The sequence below is a fragment of the Protomyctophum parallelum genome, assembly GCF_964188405.1.
Source record: "Protomyctophum parallelum genome assembly, chromosome: 2".
NCBI lineage: Eukaryota > Metazoa > Chordata > Actinopteri > Myctophiformes > Myctophidae > Protomyctophum > Protomyctophum parallelum.
In genome coordinates this window covers 56973609-56995717 of record NC_139699.1, presented here as the reverse complement: position 1 = coordinate 56995717, position 22109 = coordinate 56973609, and the positions used below count along the sequence as shown (strand labels likewise).

At 41.4% G+C, this 22109-nt stretch overlaps 1 protein-coding gene across 1 annotated transcript; it reads left to right on the top strand.

Annotated features, from left to right (window-relative positions):
* Nucleotides 1–1495: 1495 nt before the first annotated feature.
* Nucleotides 1496–19569, top strand: LOC310854932 (piwi-like protein 1; the record flags this gene model as incomplete). Its single annotated transcript, XM_083759696.1, has 20 exons — nucleotides 1496–1564; nucleotides 4028–4139; nucleotides 4368–4496; nucleotides 5389–5603; nucleotides 6210–6331; nucleotides 6566–6646; nucleotides 6970–7167; nucleotides 7530–7638; nucleotides 8157–8286; nucleotides 8618–8735; nucleotides 9079–9193; nucleotides 9491–9678; nucleotides 10029–10101; nucleotides 11330–11530; nucleotides 12278–12381; nucleotides 16632–16702; nucleotides 17123–17276; nucleotides 17893–18018; nucleotides 18304–18451; nucleotides 19453–19569. The coding sequence occupies 20 exons, from the start codon at nucleotides 1496–1498 to the stop codon at nucleotides 19567–19569; spliced, it is 2580 nt and encodes an 859-aa protein (XP_083615822.1).
* Between the last annotated feature and the right edge of the window lie 2540 nt (nucleotides 19570–22109).

The following is a 22109-nucleotide window of genomic DNA, read 5'->3' as shown; positions in this document are numbered from 1 at the left end:
CAGTTGTCCAGTTGATGTGAGAGAGGTTTGCTGAAAATTGCTGATTTGACTGACTGGCCAATCACAGAGGGCCGTGCTGTCGCGAAATCAGCCAACCAGATAACAGGTGTATATCAGATGACGTCGGATTATATTTTCAAACTGCTCATCTCTTCATTCGCTTTCACTCACACACACAAAGACACATCGTGTAAGAAGTAAAACCTGAAAACAAATAATACAAAACTACACGTTGTAAAGGTTGGTACTGGTAGATAATATGTACTTATTCACTTTTATACTGTTATTTTTTTATACTACTGTATATATAAAATTGTAGCCTACTTTTGGGTCAGTTCAATCAAGTCGAGGATGATTATAGTCACTTCATTCATGGCTTTATTGTGGATACGAGCTAAAACTTAGTTTCAACTGTCGATTTCGACTTTTTAAAGGTCTAATACTGTATTACAGACCCATTGGCTTTATATTTACAGAACAAATGCCGTTTTTACATTAAACATACATTACTTGACTGCAATGACCAACACACGCTCTTTTAATACTCGAGTGTGAGAGTTTACAGGCGCCATGTTGTAACTAAATGGAACCTTGTGTGGACAAATTACGTTTCGATTTGAATCTTATAGCCTACTTAGCCCCAAATTTTAGATTCTCGTACCTCTACGAGAATCTAAATGTTTGGGCTATAGTCTACTGAAGAATTTTCATTCAAGAATGTTATTTGTCATTAAGAAAAGGCTTGAAGAGACTCGGCTCAGTCGGCTGGCCTCAATTTGCGCAGCCCCCAGCAGGAGACTATTCCTTTAAAGAGGCGATTATATATATTCTTTCGTTTGTGACTTTAGATTAAAGTTCAAATTCAGTGGCTTTTAGCCTTGGATCAAGATTTATCGATACCGATTTGTGGATACCAAAGTAAAGGTTCTCAAGGTTTATATTTCAGGGTACCGTTTTGTACATTCCCAGAGTTACAGATCTGTGTTTGCCAATTGGGACCCCTCCTGAATGTTTTATTCACAGTATGTAGAATGGGTACATTTCAAACGCAAGCACAAACTGGACGATATGATAAAGCATTACACTTGTTAACACTACAACAGGGTCCACCATTTTCAATTAATCAGAACATTTAGAGACGTACAAATATACACTTCTATAAAAAACAGGAAATCATATAAAAAAAAGGGAAAAACAAGTACAATATGGGGGGAAATGGGCTGGGGGGGGGGGGGTGTCAGTCAAGGGATTCATATGTCTTCATGGCTGTTGGTAGGGCTTTTCACATTTTAGTGGCATAGGAGCGGAATTAATTTAATCACTTGTTTGAGCCGAATCTGTCCCAGCAGGGTCTCTGAGAACTACTGTACTGATCTAGATTAAAACATTTCTACATTAGGAAATGAATGTATAAAGTGTTGAATAAATCCAAGTGTTCCTGACTTTTGCTGTTTTTTTTTTTTTTCCAAATGCAGAAATTTAATACAGAGTGAAAATGACTGGACGTGCACGAGCGAGGTCCAGAGGGCGTGCACGTGGTCAGGAGACTGCAGCACCTGGAATGGTAATGTCACACTTCAGAACACTGACCGTATATATCCTCTCATATTAATTATTATAAATTAATGGTGTATTCAATGATTTTGCCAAAATAATTCAATGATTTAGCCAAAATAATACTTGGGGGAAGTTGGAACCCCTCTTGGTGTTTTAAGCATTATGTTATACTGTAGCTATTGAAAAATAGCAGATCTACAAGCTCAGTGCCGCGCTACGAGCTTTTAGGTCTATTTTTGAAAAATCGTGAAAATGTGGCGCAAATCTTTGATTATATACTTTCAGAGTGAATGTTTAAGTCATCTTTGCTTCTGGTGGGTTCCTGGAACAACATTTTCAGATGGGGTCGGCGGCCAATTACATGTATTTTTGGGGGTCCTTGACATGGAATAGTTTGAGAACTACTGATATAGAAACAGGTGTTTAAGAAAACTGGCAGTATTTAGAAGACTTAATTTCAAGTCAAGCCTAAATGGGTTAAATAGCTGTATTCTGTTAGCTGTTGCTATGTTACCTTACCCCGTCCGCTATAATGAACAGGCAGGACTCCCAAGGTAAGATTGAAAAATAAAATACACATTCTTTATTAGCCTACAATACAAATAAGTAAATACATTTTTATTCCAAATTCATTTAAAATCTGAACTGAGCAATGACGGATGTAACATTTCCCCAAAATAGCCATGCTCCACACTATAACACAACACACTACAAACTTTAAACCAGCAAGCCAGCTCTGCACTCTACTCATCACCTAGCCCTCCAAGCAGAACCCAAATGCTACTGAAGTTTCTGACATTTGTTCGACCCAGTGCATTGGGTCCTGTTCCTCGTCGTCCATGCCACCTGATTAAAACATTTACTGGCTCATGTTTACATGTTAAAACGCCTCCCCGCGGTCTTTGACGATATTCTTCAGTATGAGGCTTTCTGAATATGTAAAGTATAAGTACACATACATACCTTTGCGAATATCTCCTGTGGCGCGGAAGCCGTTAAGTATTTTTAATATATGTTTGCCCGATTTGGAAGCTTGGATTCTTCTTGTTTATTGACACCTCATTGTACCGCCTATCTGGCTAGCTAGTGGCGCTATAGCTATGACACAGCAGATCAGAGGCAGGGACGTAGCCTCACAAGCCAACCGCACACCGGGAGGCGGTACAATAAACGGTAAACAAACAAGAAGAAATAAAGCGACCAAATCGGTCAAACAAAGATTAAAAATACTTAACGGCTTCCGCGCCACAGGAGATATTCGCACCGGGATGTATAGCTACTTAAAGTTACCGAATTCAGAATAACTCAAGGAAAATAATGGCGTCACATGCCGCGGGGCCTATTTTAGAGAGAATCTCCACATCCGCATTTAGGAATTTCCATACGAAAATACAGTAGCGAGCAGGGACCCAACGTAAAACTCAACAAAATATCAAAAAAGTTTTACATAGGGTCCCGAAAGGGGCTACTCATCACCATAAATCTGAATCCAGGAACCCAAACCAATGCTCACTTGTGGTAGCCGGCCAGCTGATTTGTGCCCTGTACTCGAAATACAAAAGGAAACACTATCAAGAAAAAGGAACAGCGGTCAAGCCTAAGCCACTCACTCCACATGACCCGACCCTACAAACAAATACAAGACAGTTCACTTATAATAGAAATATCCAAATGGTGTGTTATTAAAAGTAAAGATGAAACAAACTACATTGCCATGTGCCTGTAAGGTTGTATGCAGTGACTTGGTTCATTGCCACACTTCCTCAGACAACTGCATCTGTACACTGAATTTCAGCACAAACGTAGAATGTTACACAGAATTACATTCGGTATCCAATGCACAATTCCCTGAAGAGACGACACCCCTTGCATGTCTCAAACGCATGAACGTTTGTACAAACAATGACACCAAACAGGCTTACCACTCTTCAAGTTGGCATTCAAACAAACCACCTCTCACAACACAGTAACTGGTATGGTGTTGAGGACCCACAGATTGGCAATCTCCTACCTGCCTGTTCAGAAAGGCCTTTAATACCTGTCACTTAGGACATCACATATCTCTGCTTCCCTCTAGGGGTTATATGTAGAGTAACAGTTGTCTGTCCAGCTATTTGTCAACAGAAAATGCATGTTCATGTTGGTATACAGATTTTAGCTAATCAGGAGGGGGACCACATGTAATTCCGACAGAGCATTAGTCCGACATGTCGGACATCATGCGCTGCTCCCGAGCTTGCAGTTATGTTTAGGTTAGGGTTTGAGGTAGGTTGTCCAGGAGAGAGAACTCTAACAGGATACAGGATGAACCAGGGAAAACGGAAGTGACGACACAAAGACATAAGACAATTCAAAACTTGGAAGGCTTGCTTTTTACATTACATAGTGCATACATTGTAGTATTGTGAGAAAACTGAGTACCGGTACTTGCGTATCTACCACAGTGACATCAATTTGTGTTTTGTTTTAGACCTCCTCGGCTCTACAAGAAGCCACAGCAGCCGTTCCTCCACCTGTGGAGGGTGAGCTGGTTGGCAGAGGAAGACAGAAAACCGCCCCAGGAGCTGTTGCAACTACAGAAGGTGCAGTCTGACCCCATCTTGTATATAGTCCATTTGTTTTATTTTTGTAAATTATTTCCCAACTTTGTTGTACAACAGTGTTGTGCGAAGGTAAAGCTCATGGTGAGGGCTTGTAGATGGGCTATTTATTAGGACAAAATTGGAAGTGGTGAAGTCTGTCTGTGGGTTTTATAAATTAATATGAAGATAGGTTGAAAGTAATTTGTATCTTGGGGGTTATTCCTTTAGAGGAAGTGCTGCAGATCTCCGGGGGTTTCCAGAAGGTGAAGATTGGAGAAAGAGGACGCCGGCGTGATTTTTCCGATGCAGGAGTCAACACCAGACAGGCGATGGAGCATGTCAGAGAGTCAAAGTCTGGTCTGTATATGACATGTTCATGCTTATGAATAAGTATAAACATACATTTCATACAGTTAACAAACATGGGAATCAATCCAATATCGTCGTATCACTATTAGAGAAGAGATAATGTTATTTACAAGTCATCTACAACATTACTACAATACAACTGCAAAAGTATAGACCTCACCATCGTATTTGATGAAGAGATATGCTTTAGGGGCAGAGTACCTGTAAAATGTGTGTTTTTGCATCCAAAGAGCCTCAATGTCCCGTCTTTGTGCAAGCCCCCATTTTGAGAACATCAAAATCAGAAACTAAAACTTTCCCAGAATTGAGTTTTGTTTTGAGAGCTTTACAGCAGTTTTTTTGGCAGCAATTTCAATTTTAGTTTTAGTCATAGTCTCTTGAAACGTTTTAATTTAGTTTTGGACACATTTTAGTCACCTGGAATGTTAGTGTTTAGTCTAATTTTAGTAGACTAAATCTACAGTTGATTTAGTCGAGTAAAATGTATTCATGTGCGGGCCTTGATGCCGTCGTAATGGCTGATTTGACACTTGCTGAAAATAGCCGCTGCGACACGTGAGCTTGTAGATCTGCTATGTTCAGCATGCAACCAAGTGTAAAATGTACTGGATCTCTTGTCCACTAGTGCCTTCCTAACATTTTAGTCTGGTTTTTATTTGTTGACTAAATCAACAGTATATTTAGTCATAGTTTTAGTCACCATAGCTTAGTTTCCATTTAGTTTGTCAGTGAAAGGTAGTTGATGAACATTTTTCGTAATAGTTTTAGTCGACGAAAAACAACACTGCTTTACAGTATAGTCCACAGCACACTGCAAACATGAGAGTATATCAGACCTCCTTTCGGTTTACCACATTGTATTCACTACTGTCTTTCCCAGGTGTCAATGGCTCTGTCATTCAGTTGAAAGCCAACTTCCTGCGGATCATATCCCGTCCGCAGTGGGCTCTCTATCAGTACCATGTGGACTACAACCCTCCCATGGAGTCGCGCCGCCTGCGGAGTGCCCTTCTCTACCAGCATGAGGAGGCTCTTGGCACGGCGCGCTCCTTCGACGGAGCCCTCCTCTTTCTGCCTCGTAGACTTCACAACAAGGTATGGCGCCCTTCTCTTGGTACTCCTTTTCTAAAAAGAATTGACCAAAATCCAAACATTCACATCTCACATGATGGAACAGATAATGAGTACGTTTGTGAATGTCACAAGTATCCAAAAATACAATGACTCAAGTACAGATAATCAAAATGTACTCGACCCATTCTGGGCGGGAACCCATTTTGGTGTTTTAAGCATTGTTATACTTTAGCTATTGTAAAATAGCCAATCTACAAGCTCATAGCACGGCACCAAGTGCCGTGCTACGAGCTTGTAGGTCTATTTTTGAAAAATCGTGAAAATGTGGCACACATCTTGAATATATGAATATGAATATATTATTTCAGAGCGAACGTTTTAAACTCAAATCTTTGCTTCTGGGTGGACACTGGAACAACATTTTCAGATGGGGTCGGGACTCGGCAGCCAATTACATATATCTTTGGGGGTCTTTGACATGAAAATGCATGAGGTTTTTAGAAAACTGTCAGGATTTAGAAGGCATTTGTAGAATCGTCCTCGGGTCTAAATGGGTTGTGCAGTACCCAAGTAAATACAGTATATTAATAGTTACTTACTGTTCACTGATGTCTGAACTTGTTTTAGGAGACCGTGTTGCACAGTGAAACCCGGATGGGAGAGAAGGTCAGAATAACGGTTACACTGACCAATGAGCTGCCCCCCACCTCACCAGCGTGCCTTCAGTTCTACAACATCATCTTTAGAAGGTCCATCCTACACTACACTTCACAGTTCAAATGCAGCTCATTTCCAATGTGGAATTCTTTAAATTTGTAAAAGAAAATGTGAATATTGTCGCTGTCGGGCAGAAACTTTGTATGTCCAAAACGGTTACTTTTAAGTAACTGGGGGAAAAAAACTCTCAAAATGTAGTAATAAGGAGATACAAGGTTTCTGCCAAAGGCAGGGATTTACAAATTGAACTTGTGAAATTCATTTAGGATCCTGAGAATGCTGAACATGCAGCAGATTGGACGGCACTACTACAACCCCAACGACCCACTGAACATCCCACAGCACAGGTACTGAATCCGTTTGTCTTCATGTATTTGTCATCTCCGGATTTGACCTACGGTATTAATGCGTTACACTGTCTAAATAGTAAGGAAATATATGCCGTAAGCGATTATCTCAGTACTGTATGCAGTTCTCCCGATTTGCTCCAGACAATGTGGGTGCCGAGTTCAAATAATTACAATTGGCTGGAGCTGCATAGTGTTCTGAACACCATATTTGTGGGACTTTGTTCACAAACTGCAAACACACAGTAGAAACTTTCTATTGAGAGCCAAAGATTGGGACAGGTAGGAAACTCCCATGATTAATACCCTCTTTCTCTCCAAAGATTGACAATCTGGCCTGGCTACCAAACCAGCATCTTGCAGTACGAGTCGGGCATCATGATGTGTGCCGACGTGAGCCACAAGGTGCTGCGCAGTGAGACCGTGCTGGACTTCATGACCAACCTCAAGCAGCAGTGTCCAATGCAGCACTTCAGAGAGGCCTGCACCAAGGAGCTGGTCGGCCTCATCGTCCTCACAAAGTAAACAGAAGATTCACACTCCATCCACTTGACGCCCGTGAGCGTGTAATGGATGAGCTTAGTGGCTGTGTTGCGTTTGGGATCGACATAAATCTGACAAATGACTGCTGTGGAAAGTAGCACATTTGAATTGCAATGTTTTAATCTAGCGGTTGTCTGGGTAAAATGAATCCCAAGTGCAATCAAACTGTAATATACGGACGCCGAGCCTGTCCACCAAATAAATTCTTCCCAAACACAAGATGCTCACCTAAAAATGATTTCAACACTAGGCGAGCCGATAAAAAAAAGTTTCACTTGAAATGAATACTATGAGTTTCTATAATGCAGTGTATAAATGCGGTGTGTATGTCATTCCTCAGGTACAACAACAAAACGTACAGGATTGATGACATTGCATGGGATCACACTCCCAACAACACGTTCAGAAAGGGAGACACAGAGGTCACCTTCAAGGACTACATGAAGAATGTAGGTTTTCCTGCTGGTCACAATTGTATAGCATAGATTATATGGAATGCTGCAACTAACTTCATTTTTATTGATTACTTTTTAGATGAATGGATATACTGTGATGTGTATATTTTCATATCTAGAAATTGAATAACAAACTTAGGACCTGTTTTATACTTTGTGAAACACGTCGCATTGTGACGTTGACATATTTTTGAAATGTTTTGTCTTACTGTAAGGCACAAACATTTAAATAACGCATTTTTTTTTTAAATAAAACCTGCCCAAAACGGATTATTAATTTTAATTTTACCCATTAAAACCAAGAAAGCATCTGTCATTTTATATTTCATAAGTTAGCTATTCAGAAAGTGCTGCGAGCTTGCACACCTGCTATTTTGATTTCTTTAATCTTGAAATTGCGAGAACTACTGATTTAGAAGGCATTTGTAGAATCTGCCTCAGTGCTAGATTAGTTTGTGAACTATTGCACACCCCTAGGCTACACTAGACTAATGATTTGGTGTTTCTTGAAGCAATACAGCCTGGACATCCGTTGCAGTGACCAGGCACTGCTGGTCAGCCAACTGAAGAAGATCAGGGGTCCTTCTGGGGGACCTCCCCCAGGGCCAGCCATGCTGATCCCAGAACTCTGCTACCTTACAGGTACCTTCTGGGGGACCTCCCCCAGGGCCAGCCATGCTGATCCCAGAACTCTGCTACCTTACAGGTGCTCTGCTCTCAAAGGGGAGAGGGACAATATTTTTGAAAGATTATTTGGAATATATTTTGAGAAGTTTTACACAAATCTTGTATGGGATCCCTTGCACAATATATTTTCACTTTTTTGGTGATGGTGTTTGACTCTGAGATGATGTATTAAGTATCGAAAAATGGTCTCGAGTAAACTAGAAACTAATTACCTGTACTTAAGTAGAGTATTTTGGTAAATTAACTGACAATTACTGAAAACAAGCTTAACTGGCGTTGCCCACAGGTCTGACTGACAAGATGCGTGCCGACTTCAACATCATGAAGGACCTTTCCGCTCAGACCAGATTGACCCCTGAGCAGAGAGAATGTCGCCTCAAACAGTTTTCCGGCAACATTCATGGGTAGGTCACGTTACCAATGTTTTTGCAAATGTCTAAAACGGTGGTTCCCAACCTTTTCTGGATCAGGGTCCACCCATCCATCTGAGCACTTAACACGGTGCAGATGGTGAGCAGCATGCATTTTCAGAGCACAACATTGATTGTGGTCTGGCTTGGATCAATGGAACTAAGCTAATTCCTATTCATCTATCACAATGAAAACACATTTTTCAGGGTTTAAAAACATGGCATGTTTTATATTTTGTTTTAATGTGTGTTTTGGCAATTATTTGGGTGCTCTTTTGACAACATCCTCACCATGGCCCACAGGTAGAGGTAACTAACAACCCTTTCCTGTTTTTAGGAACGCCCAAGCCCAGGCGGAGCTCAATACCTGGGGACTCAACTTCGATAAAGAGCTCCTGAACATAAAGGGCAGAGTTCTTCAGTCTGAGAGGATTTTCCAGGGCTCCCGTTCGGTATGAAAAGCACAAAAATGTCCCCTCAGGATTTGTCAGGAAACTTGCAAGTCGGGGAGGATATAGAAAATAGTCTGCACTGTCCTTCCTTTTCTTCCTCATACAGATATACTCTTTGTACCAATATTTCACTTTATGTAACCGTTCTCCCATCTTGATATTATATTTGTCAATAAGCTCAAATCCTCAGTGTTTAGCAAAAGTCATCAGTCAAACAAGGTCTCGTGTCAAACGTGTTTGAATGTTGTGAAGCAGTTACGTGGGTTAAACCTCACAATTGTTTTGTTTTCAACACAGTTTGACTACAACCCCATGGCAGCCGACTGGTCCAGGGAGATGAAGGGCCTTCCTATCATCAAGGCCCCCCCACTGCAGAAATGGTTGGTGTTCTGCACCAGACGCAACGCCAACGATGCCCAGACCCTCGTACAGACCTTGGGCAAGGTCTCGGGTCCTTTGGGCATCCACGTGGACAGACCTACCATGTGAGTCATTTATGTTCATCATTTATCACATGACAATATCGGTATCCAATACGATCGACTCAAAACAATGAAATGGATCTAAATAAATGCATAACGACTAGTAAGTGGTGTATGTTTTAAAACGCCAGTTTAAAATAGTCGCATAGCCTGTATGCATCATGTTGTTTAAGACGGATGTCGGGTTCATTATTTACCTGGCATGCTACTGTTCCCTCTGCATTCAATTTACAGCATGTAATTATTAAACAGACCCTCCAACTAGAAATCTTTACTAAAATAAAACTTTAATACGTACTTTGCAAAGTTTGCACACACTTGAGCTTGGACACACTTTCCTTTTTTTTTTTAAGGGTGGAATATGATGACCGGCAGGAGGCACTCCTCAGGGCCTTGCAGCAAAATGTAACTCAGGAGACCCAGATGGTAAGTGATTAAAACATAGTGGACTGGAACTCTTCACTGGCAGCATTATTCCTAAGTCTGGAAACTGAAGCATGATTATACTTCATTGTACCATCGATGGTGTTGCTCACAGAAAATGTACCGTGTTGTATATTTACAACAATCACTGTTTTAACACAAACTAAGAATAAACCTCAGAAACATAAAGCATAAAAGAAAAAGTGCCCTTCTGGGCACAGGTCTCCACCAGGTTATCCACAGATCCGTGCAGTTAGAGGTAAAAACACTTTTCGGCCAGTTATAGCGCCACCTTGAGGCTGAGTTGAAATTGTTCATGTGGCATTTTGTCCTCGGCCTAGTGGGAATGTGGGTGCACAATTTCACGGAAATCACGCGATGTGTTCATGATTTGCAGCATTTTGTTTGAAACTGAGCACTCCTGTGAACTTTGGAAGCCAATCTTAACCAATCAGGATGGAGTCTGAGAAATCTGAAAGACCGGTTTCGTTGAATGGCTCTAGAGAGACTGTGTACCAATTTGCGTGATGTTTGGACAAAATCTGTAGGTGTACTGTGCAAAAACTTGTTTTGCACAAAGCGGCCTCCTGGTGGCGCTATAACAGGCCGTTCTGGAAAGTTTGGGGCAGAGGTTCATCGTTGGCATCCAGGGAGTGTGTGTGCAAAATTTGGCATCGACCGGGTTAACGGTGGCCGAGATTAGCTGCTCACGGACGGACGGACACACGGACGGACGGAGTGCAAAACATACTCTCCCCCCATGCCTTCGGCCTGGTGGAGACAACAAAGCAAAGGAAACAACCCAGTTTTCACTTCAAGTTGAGCTTACTATCTGGAATAGACCTGGACTGTATCTGCAGATCCAAATCTTTAAATGGTCTTACATTTGTATTTAAAAAATAATGCCATAGCAGGTTTTTGTTGTGATGACAGAATCGGCTTCATTTGTAAGAGTGTAAGCTGTTGCTAAGAGTCTTGCCCTTTGTGGAGCACAGAAGAGTAGGAGATCAATAACGAGGTAGTAAATGTGCTTATTAAAATAAATTATTTTTAATAAGATGGGGCGCCATCGCGAAGTCAATGGTAGGGGAGACATTGGACATGACAGATTCTGACTGATTAAAACCACTAAGGATGGTCCTCAGAAGACTTGCTAGCATTGTAAATGGAATGGTCCACAACCCATAATTAAGGTTTTCCTTAATATGTGTAATTTGGTCTGTTCTCATAGGTGGTAGTGGTCCTCTCCAGCGTTAAGAAGGACAAATACGACAGCGTCAAGAAGTACCTCTGCGTGGACTGCCCTACCCCCAGTCAGTGTGTGTTGGCTCGCACCCTCGGCCGCCCACAAGCCCTGATCACCATCGCCACCAAGATTGCACTGCAGATGGCCTGCAAGATGGGAGGAGAGCTGTGGACACTGGAGATTCCTGTTAGTGCCACCCTGTCACACACTCAATGTATATTATCAGCAAGCCATGTACAGGTGGCATTCACTTGGGGATATAACTTCAAATTCAATATCACGATTATTCCAAACGTATTCCTCGTACACCATTATAATAAACGATTATGTTTATAGGCATTGAGAAAAAAATGCAAGCTCACAACTCCATTGTGAGCTTGTAGATCGTCAAATGTTTTTATTTTGTACGTCATTGTACAAAAGTGTATTACAGGTTTAGTTAAGTGGTTAATTGATTATTTGATCAACCTACATGAACACGTTTAAGTCAGTCAGTGTTTTTACTGGTTAAATGTTAAATAAATAAAAAGAGAAGAAAACTGTATAATTCCCTGTTTTGCAGCTCAGGCAGCTGATACACTCAATGTATATTATCAGCAAGCCATGTACAGGTGGCATTCACTTGGGGATATAACTTCAAATTCAATATCACGATTATTCCAAACGTATTCCTCGTACACCATTATAATAAACGATTATGTTTATAGGCATTGAGAAAAAAATGCAAGCTCACAACTCCATTGTGAGCTTGTAGATCGTCAAATGTTTTTATTTTGTACGTCATTGTACAAAAGTGTATTACAGGTTTAGTTAAGTGGTTAATTGATTATTTGATCAACCTACATGAACACGTTTATGTCAGTCAGTGTTTTTACTGGTTAAATGTTAAATAAATAAAAAGAGAAGAAAACTGTATAATTCCATGTTTTGCAGCTCAAGCAGCTGATGATTGTGGGAATCGACTGTTACCACGACACCGTTGCTGGAAAGAGGTCCATCGGTGCTCTGGTGGCCAGTCTGAACCAGGGCATGACCAGGTTAGTAGTAGTACAGCAGTCTGAACCAGGGCATAACCAGGTTAGTACAGCAGTCTGAACCCGGGCATGACCAGGTTAGTACAGCAGTCTGAACCCGGGCATGACCAGGTTAGTACAGCAGTCTGAACCAGGGCATGACCATGTTAATACAGCACTCTGAACCAGGGCATGACCAGGTTAATACAGCAGTCTGAACCAGGGCATAACCAGGTTAGTACAGCAGTCTGAACCAGGGCATGACCATGTTAATACAGCACTCTGAACCAGGGCATGACCAGGTTAGTACAGCAGTCTGAACCAGGGCATAACCAGGTTAGTACAGCAGTCTGAACCAGGGCATGACCAGGTTAGTACAGCACTCTGAACCAGGGCATGACCAGGTTAATACAGCACTCTGAACCAGGGCATGACCAGGTTAATACAGCACTCTGAACCAGGGCATGACCAGGTTAATACAGCACTCTGAACCAGGGCATGACCAAGTTAGTACAGCACTCTGAACCAGGGCATGACCAAGTTAGTACAGCACTCTGAACCAGGGCATGACCAGGTTAGTACAGCACTCTGAACCAGGGCATGACCATGTTAATACAGCACTCTGAACCAGGGCATGACCAAGTTAGTACAGCACTCTGAACCAGGGCATGACCAAGTTAGTACAGCACTCTGAACCAGGGCATGACCAGGTTAATACAGCACTCTGAACCAGGGCATGACCAGGTTAATACAGCACTCTGAACCAGGGCATGACCATGTTAACTCATCGATTGCGCAAAACGCTCTAAAGCGTTTTATTAATCTCGAGCGCCGTCTGCGCATCACGCTCTAAAGCGTTTTATTGGTGTTTTTACTGTATACTGTACATCAACTTCTCTGACGCCCGGACAACACATAATGTAACACCGATCATCTCCAGAAAGATCCGCTCATGAGATCCGGGAGTTTAAAGCCCCCCACCTCCTGAAAAGAGGCCTGGTCTAACCACATTCCAGGCATGCCGTATCCATTACGACGTACTGGGGAGGCGGCATCGCCGTCCTGCACACGGCATAGACCAACGCAGATCAGGGGATCTAAAATGGAGCTACCCATTTTCTAGTGTGTGTGAAATTTGTGAATACACTCGATTACCCTTCCCCTCCTGTTTCTACATGGTTTCTCCCGAGGCATCTCTCCATCGCATTACAGTTTCTTCCCCCCCCCCCACTCATTCACACAGATCCACTCGACACAGCCCTCTCTAATTCTTTCCAACGACAACTCACCGGTCTGCCGCCTCATTCTCGGAAATATAAACCCGTATATAAACCAAGAATAATCTCCAACGGTCGATCGCCATTTCACGCACACAGACACGCGAAACGAATGACGTATTCTCGAAGGACCGCCATAGGAGAAGCAGTATACATCTGACCAACTGTCTTTTTTTCGCCGTCGCGTCAGCCATGTTTGGACAAAGAAGCAGTATACTAGGCTAGCAGATATCACACCGTGGAACCCCCCCCACACTGCGAGTTGCGATCGATCGTTTTGCAGTTTGCAATGCTACTCTCATTCTCGGAAAAAAGATTCTCGGCAGTTGATCACCATAATCGCCATAGCGCCTTCGCCAGCCAATTGCAGTGATAAGGCGTCTGGGACGTAATCGACCCGTTTGTAATGGATAACTAATACAATCCTAAGCTGCGGAAGCCATCGTGTTGTCTGTCATTTTGTCGAAATCACAGCCAGCCGGGCTACGCTTATCGCTCCTGTGGTTCATGTCCAGACATGTCGTGGAACCCCCCCCCCCCACTGCGAGTTGAGTCGCTCCTGTGGTTCATGTCCAGACATGTCAACCTCTCAAGTCACTGTTATGCTATCAAACGATCTGTTGATTTTGTTTACTGAGACAATGATCACATATGTGCATAGAATCATCATCATCATGACGTTATCATGACAGGCAGATATAAACATAAATAAATTATCATATACATACTACACTGAATGAAAGCCCTAAATGTCTAATTTTAGGAGGAAAACAAATAAAATACACATATCCCATATACTGTTTGTCAATACTAGACTATTGAATCCATTTCATTTATAAAATTCTCTTTTTCAGAGAGAACTTTAGCCCATTCTGACCTGAGATCAGATTCATACGAGGTTTCCACTGGAGAACACACTGGTCTGATTAGAGAAAGCATGGACCTATAGAACTATTATTCACAAAATAAGGCATATAGCGACATGTACATACTATATACCGTATGAAACAGAAGACTCTCTGCTTTCATAAGAAAAAAACTAATACTGTAATAATAATAAAAATCACACCCATGTGAAGTGAGCAGTGCAATGTTGTGAAGTGAGCAGTGCAACATTGCACTGCTCACTTCACAGGGGTGTGATTTTCATTATTATTACAGTAGAAGTATTTTTCTTATGAAAGCAGAGAGTCTTCTGTTTCATACGGTATATAGTATGTATAGGCCTTATTTTGTGAATATTTAGTTGTCAGTTCCTTGTCTTGTCTAAAATACTCTGAGGATTTCAGAAAATGCATGGACCTGAAGAACCATTATTCACAAAATAAGGCCTATAGCGACATGTACATACTATATACCGTATGAAACAGAAGACTCTCTGCTTTCATAAGAAAAATACTTCTACTGTAATAATAATAAAAATCACAATGCAACATTGCACTGCTCACTTCACAGGGGTGTGATTTGTATTATTATTACAGTAGAAGTATTTTTCTTATGAAAGCAGAGAGTCTTCTGTTTCATACGGTATATAGTATGTACATGTCGCTATAGGCCTTATTTTGTGAATAATGGTTCTTCAGGTCCATGCATTTTCTGAAATCCTCTCTGGTGGGCGCAAGCTGCATTCAACAGCCAATTACTGACAAACTATACATGGGACCATGTGTATTTGTTTTCCTCCTAAAAGTAGACATTCAGGGCTTTCATTCAGTGTGTAGTATGTATATGATATTATTTGTGTTCATTTTTATATCTGTCTGTCAATGTCTGTCAACTTCAACCTTCCATATCTCTGCTGTTTTTTCAAAAGAGCAGCGTGCAGTGAAAAGCAGGTTTTAGAAAAAGGTCAATATCTCCAGAATGGAAGATGGTAGAATCATATATTTTTTTTTAAATTGAAGTGGACTAGTTTGGCTTCCTTTTGATTTATGCAATGTGCGATGTGCTATAAGAGGCCCCTCGCTGTGGGCCCCTAAAAAGTTAAAAAGTCCAATGTTAATCGCTTAGCAGAAGCAATCCTGAGTAGAATTTCAAAAGTTAGCAATCAATGTGTTAAATACAGCACTCTGAACCAGGGCATGACCATGTTAATACAGCACTCTGAACCAGGGCATGACCATGTTAATACAGCACTCTGAACCAGGGCATGACCAGGTTAATACAGCACTCTGAACCAGGGCATGACCAGGTTAATACAGCACTCTGAACCAGGGCATGACCATGTTAATACAGCACTCTGAACCAGGGCATGACCAAGTTAGTACAGCACTCTGAACCAGGGCATAACCAGGTTAGTACAGCACTCTGAACCAGGGCATGACCAGGTTAGTACAGCACTCTGAACCAGGGCATGACCAAGTTAGTACATCACTCTGAACCAGGGCATGACCAAGTTAGTACATCACTCTGAACCAGGGCATGACCATGTTAATACAGCACTCCGAACCAGGGCATGACCAAGTTAGTACAGCACTCTGAACCAGGGCATGACCAAGTTAGTACAGCACTCTGAACCAGGGCATGACCAGGTTAGTATGTAGTCTGAACAATGTTGCATCTCAACACCTGCTGCCATACCTCATCTTAACACCTGCTAGTTGAGCTGGCACCTCAGTCTTATACCCTGTGCTCACAGCACCAGTGATCTGTCAGTACTGTAGTTTGGACGAAGCGGAGTGTTGAAGAGCGATTGCAGCTTGTCTAGAAGCAATCTATAATTGATGTCGCCTACTGTAACCCAGCTACCATTGGACATTATCATTGCCAGCCATTAGACACTTGTGGTGTTAGACGTTATAATATTGCAATTTGCAACTCCTCTCATGCTTTCATAGTTTAGCTGCCATACCTGCTTCATGCAATTTGTAGTTGAGACTGCAGGCCCTGAAAACTTAGATATTTAGGAGACAGGTCTTACATTTACCTGTAGAGCCAATAGTGAGGAGGTTAGAAAGTGGTGTCCTAAAATATGACATTGTCTGTGCTGTTGAATAGGTGGTACTCCAAGTGTGTTCTGCAGGACAGAGGACAGGAACTCATGGATGGATTGAAACCGGCCTTCGTCGGTAAGTTAGGCTCATTTGCACTCGTGTTCAAAGGCCAACTTTAGGGCTGCAACTATCACATTATCGATTATTGTATTGATTACTTATTCGATTAATCGAATAATGGAAGCACATATCCATCTTAAATAACCATTTGAGCATTATTTTAAAAATTGTAGCCGACGAGACCGAAAATCTTAAAATGTGAATAACTTAATCTAAATCATTCCGTCCAATTCTAAGCAAAGATTATGTGTCGATCGCCTCTAGTAAAGAAGCTAGATGTAGCCAAAACGGCTGCTTCAGCCACATCCGGGATAACGTCTGTCGGTAAAAGTGCTCCGCTGCTAAATGATTTGATGGATTAAATAACCCTGGGGCGTTTGGGGTGTTAACTGCTGCACTCTTATCTGAGATGAAATGTGTTTTTGATTTTCTCAGGTGCTCTCAAATCATTCTACAAGTTCAACAACCAGATGCCTGCCCGCATCGTTGTGTTCAGAGATGGAGTAGGAGATGGCATGCTGTCCACTGTGGTTGACTACGAGGTCCCCCAGCTGCTGGCGTCCATCAAATCCATGGGGACAGACTACGCGTAAGAACCTTACATGTCCATTATCCTGACCAGTGATTCTTCCTGAAAAGAGTATTGTTGGCTTCAGTGGTGTTTTTGGCAGCACATTTTGATTTTAGTTTGTCATAGTCTCTAACAGTTTTCATTTAGTTTCAGTCACATTTTAGTCACCTTTGATTGTTTTAGTGTCTAGTTTTAGTCAACTAAATATAAGATTTGAGTCTACTAAATCTACAGTTGATTTAGTCGACAAAAAAATATTTTGACGGACCTTGATGCCGTAATAACAGATTTGAGCTTGTAGATCTGCTATTTTCAGCATGCAAACCAAGTGTAAAATTACTTATACTGGATCTCTTGTCCACTAGTTCCTTCCTAACATTTTAGTCTAGTTTTTATTTAGTTTTAGTCAGTGAAAAAAGGTAGTCGACAAACATCTTTTCGTCTGGTTGGCTTTGATTCTAGTCATCTAACCAAGGAACCTCCAATCTTCAATGGCATTATGGCTCAACTGTTAAAAACACTGGTTACCACAATCAGCCAAAAGTAATTAGACGTACAAGGTTTCCACCGATGGCGACAGGGTGCACTATGTAATGCTAGAAAACGATTCTAACCTCCTTGTCCTCTGGTCTAGGCCCAAGTTGACTATGGTGGTCGTGAAGAAGCGCGTCTGCTCGAGGTTCTTTGCCTTCCTCAATGGCAAGTTGACCAACCCTCCCCCTGGAACTGTTATTGACACGGACGTCACCAGGCCTGAGTGGTAAGTTGTTTTGGACGTAAATGGTGCATTTATATATAGCGCCTTTATCCAAAGCGCTTTACATAGAAGGACACTTCGACACTAACTCTGGGGTTCCCATCCGGTCACTCTACCCCTGAGCCACTGCCGCCCCTACAGTACAATGATACCACTGCCGGACATACAGTACAATGATACCACCCGACAAACGGTTGGAACATTTAGACAAAGTGTTTTGGTTTTGTTTTATCTCGTCCATCTTGGAACATCCTTAAAATAAAAGAATGTATGCAATCTTACTCCCAGGTACGACTTCTACATTGTGAGCCAGGCCGTTCGCATGGGAAGCGTCTCCCCTACCCACTACAATGTGGTGTACGACACCAGCGGACTGAAGCCGGACCACATGCAGCGACTCACCTACAAACTCTGCCACATGTACTACAACTGGCAGGTAAGCTGCTAAACTGCAAGTCTACACATGTGATTTACATGTTATGTCCCTGTGGTCTAGTCATACGTGGGACAAACTAAACAACCCCTCAAACAAAAGCTATCAGAGCACAAATAAAATGTGCAAATCATGGTTCACCTTCTTCATTCCAATTCTGTGGGAATAAGATAATTGTGATGCCTATTAGAGGGGTTGATATTCTACACACTGGCCCAGAGAGAAATGCAGTGGATCTACGATTTTTTTCCCCTAATTTTTTTGTTTTGATGTCATGTATACTGAATTTGGGTCTAGCACTTTTTCTTCAATAGTGTCGCAGTCCCGCCCCCTTTAAGAACGAGGAGTGGCCCAGGAAATAATGCCCCTTCCCCATAGACGTTTCAAAAAGTATTTATTTAAAGACACACGGCGGACAAAGCCAACTCGGCTCGTGACAAATCATGACGACCGACACAATGTTTTGGGCAGATCAAATAATCGGAGGAAAAACAAAATGTTGTATCTTGCCTTTTTTTTCTTCTTTCGACTTATTTGATCTGCCCAAAACATTGTTTGTTGTCATGATTTGTTACGATCCGAGTTGGCTTTGTCCGCGGCGTATCAACGTCTTTAAATAAATACTTTTTGAAAAGCCTATAGGGAATTATTTCCTTGGCCACTCGTTGTTCTGAAAGGGAGCGGGACTGCGACACTAGGACCCAAGTAGTTTTGTTGAAAATGCACTATACAAATTTGAGATCATCAACCCCAGGGGGGTTTAGGGGGTAAATCTGCAACATCAGAGTTGGAACCGGAGACCAATTGGGTCTCCATTGACCTGCTGAGCGCTGTTCAGAGGTGGACAGCCGCTGCCCCCGCCGACGGGGGCAAAGGGGTGTTCACAAGAGCTTGTGACTATTTTATCCATTGGAAAACAGGCTTACTGTTTGGACCTGACAGCAATATGCCATACAGTAAGAATCTTACCAACATTGAATGTTTCCCTATATTTTGCTTTTCAGGGGATCGTGCGCGTTCCAGCTCCCTGCCAGTACGCGCACAAGCTGGCTTTCCTTGTGGGTCAGAGCATCCACAGGCAGCCCAGCGTCCACCTGGATGACTACCTCTTCTATCTGTAAACTGGCTGTAAACCTGTCCTGTGAGCCCCAGAAGGCACTGCCACGGCCTGCCTTCCGGCAGTCATTTTATTTTTGCATGAGTCTTCTTAATTAGTATTGCATGCTTTGTTTGTTTTTGTTAATGCAACATTTCAGTTTGTGCTAGAGAGCAATGGCTCTAAATTGTTTACCTACAGTACAGTATGTACGTACATTTCACTTCTACACCAGAAAAAAGAAAATCTTGTTAACATTTTAGGCAAGAAATGGCCTATTTTCATTTAATGTTTACAATAGATATTTTAAGAATAGCTTACAGAAGCTTCCTTGTAGTTGGAAGATTGTTGTGGGTTAAGTGTCTTGTTTTGGAACACCAACCGATATACTGTACAGCAAAGGTTTTCAACTTTTTCATATTCATTATTCGGCATTTGAGCCACGGACCACCATTTGAAGAGATTTAGCTTCTCAGAACCAAAACTAAGAATATTGTTATCGTATAGAATTTTTGTCCACAATTCAATGCTGGTATTGATAAAACCATTTTATTTCATATTGCACTCAAGAATTTAAAATCTATAACGGTCCATTTGGTTATCAACTTCATTATTTAGCTGCATGGGGACCACCTGAAACCTCAAGGACCACTGCTGTACAGTATAAACAACAGTTTATTTTAGGATTTGTACTGATTCTGTTTACAAATAACCGTGTGAATCACAAATAAAACCTTTGTTTATTCTCTCAAGGTACTGAATTAACTGATTGATGTCCGTTTTATAGTTGTCGTCGTTTGATCTTAAATGCTATCCATTTCCATCTCCCATTTTTCTTCCAAGTAGTACTTATTGGAATCTCAAATAGTTGCCAATTCAAATGGGGTTGGGCGATCTATTAGTAAAATCACAAAGCAACTTTTTTACATGCAAAAAGAAAGACATTTTGCTGAATATTGGTGCTTTTAGAAAACATTTTATGAAGAAACTTGAGCAATTATTTTTAGGTTTTCTTACCAAGTACTAGCAGTGCTACATACACAGTAGTAATTGATTGCACAGTATACAGAGGATATGTGCAGTGAGTCCACTGAACAACTACAGCCAAGTCTAGATGGTGCAGATAGACATGGTACAGTACAGCATGTCTATTAACTGTCCACAGTCAAATCCTGTGATCTAGAAACCAGAAGTAGTGGGGATGTGTCCCAACAAGCCAGCGGTCTACTCTAACTCGCACTACTTCACCTTCCAAGGACTGCTGGACACCGCCGTGGAGTATGAGGAACACGACGAAGACTGAAATGAGTTCTGTAACCCCCTACAGGCTGTCAGGACTGAAAGCAATGTCAGGGGGATGACAACTAACCTGACGCTGCCAGATCCAACATGGTTACCCAATACCGCCCCCATCTGGCAGTCTGGTTAGATGACAACATCTTCAACTAAAACAAATTGTCATGATATTTTTGGCGAGTGACACAAGTGATACAACATGAATTAGGCTTTTTTTTACTGTGACTTATTGTATATAGAGGCATAATATATATATTATTTTTTTAATATATTTTTATTTACATATGACCACAAACGAAACATAGGGGATAAAACAAGAGACAAAACAAAACAGTGAACAGAACAAAGGGAAACAAAACAAAACAGTCCCTCATACCTATCCACCCGCCCTCACCCTCCCATGCCCCGGGGGAAACAGAATAAGTTACTGTGCTTGAGATTCATGCATTAAAGTAATTAAAATTAAATGCTAGCAATAATGGAAGCAGTGTAACGAAAACAAAAAAACAAAACAAATTAAGCTATTTCATTTTCAAATGTATGTACATACAAAGGCATAATATTATATGCGAACCAAATGAGTGTGCAGTATGTGGACATTTGCATTAGCTATCAGTGTGCCCAGTATTTCAACTGCCATTTGAATACATTTTGTCATCCATTGTAGTACTGTAGATTGGTAGTCGAATGGCCTCTAGTTAATGTTACAATCTGCCATGTACAATACAATGCTCTTTACTCCCTAGTAGTTCTAGTATTTAATACACAAAGGCCAATTGAGTGCTTTACATGAGGCATAAACTAAATAAATTTAAATATTACTGCCCTTGCGAATATTCTTTTAATTGAGGATTAATAACTGCAACATTCAAAGGCATTGGAAAGTTGCTCGAAGACAACTGTAAATTATTTACAATATATCAACTTTGTTACTGTCCACTGTATTCATATTTGGACTATTCAACTATATTTGTTGTAGCTTCCCCAGGTGGCTGATAAGAGCTGGGTGGAATGGTGCGCCTTCAGGGTCTATATATGCTGTACGATACAACTTGGGAACCTAATAATACTTGTTGGCACCTACTGTAAACCTCAATGTTAAATCAGCTATTTATTTTTTCTAAATGTAAAAAATAAAGCATTTGGAAAATGGTCTGAAGTAATACGTAAAGTATATAGGATTTGAACATGCATGGTACATAATTAGCAGACCTAAATGTATCCTTCAACTATGCCCCTAATGACTGGCTGATCACAGGTTTTGTAGCA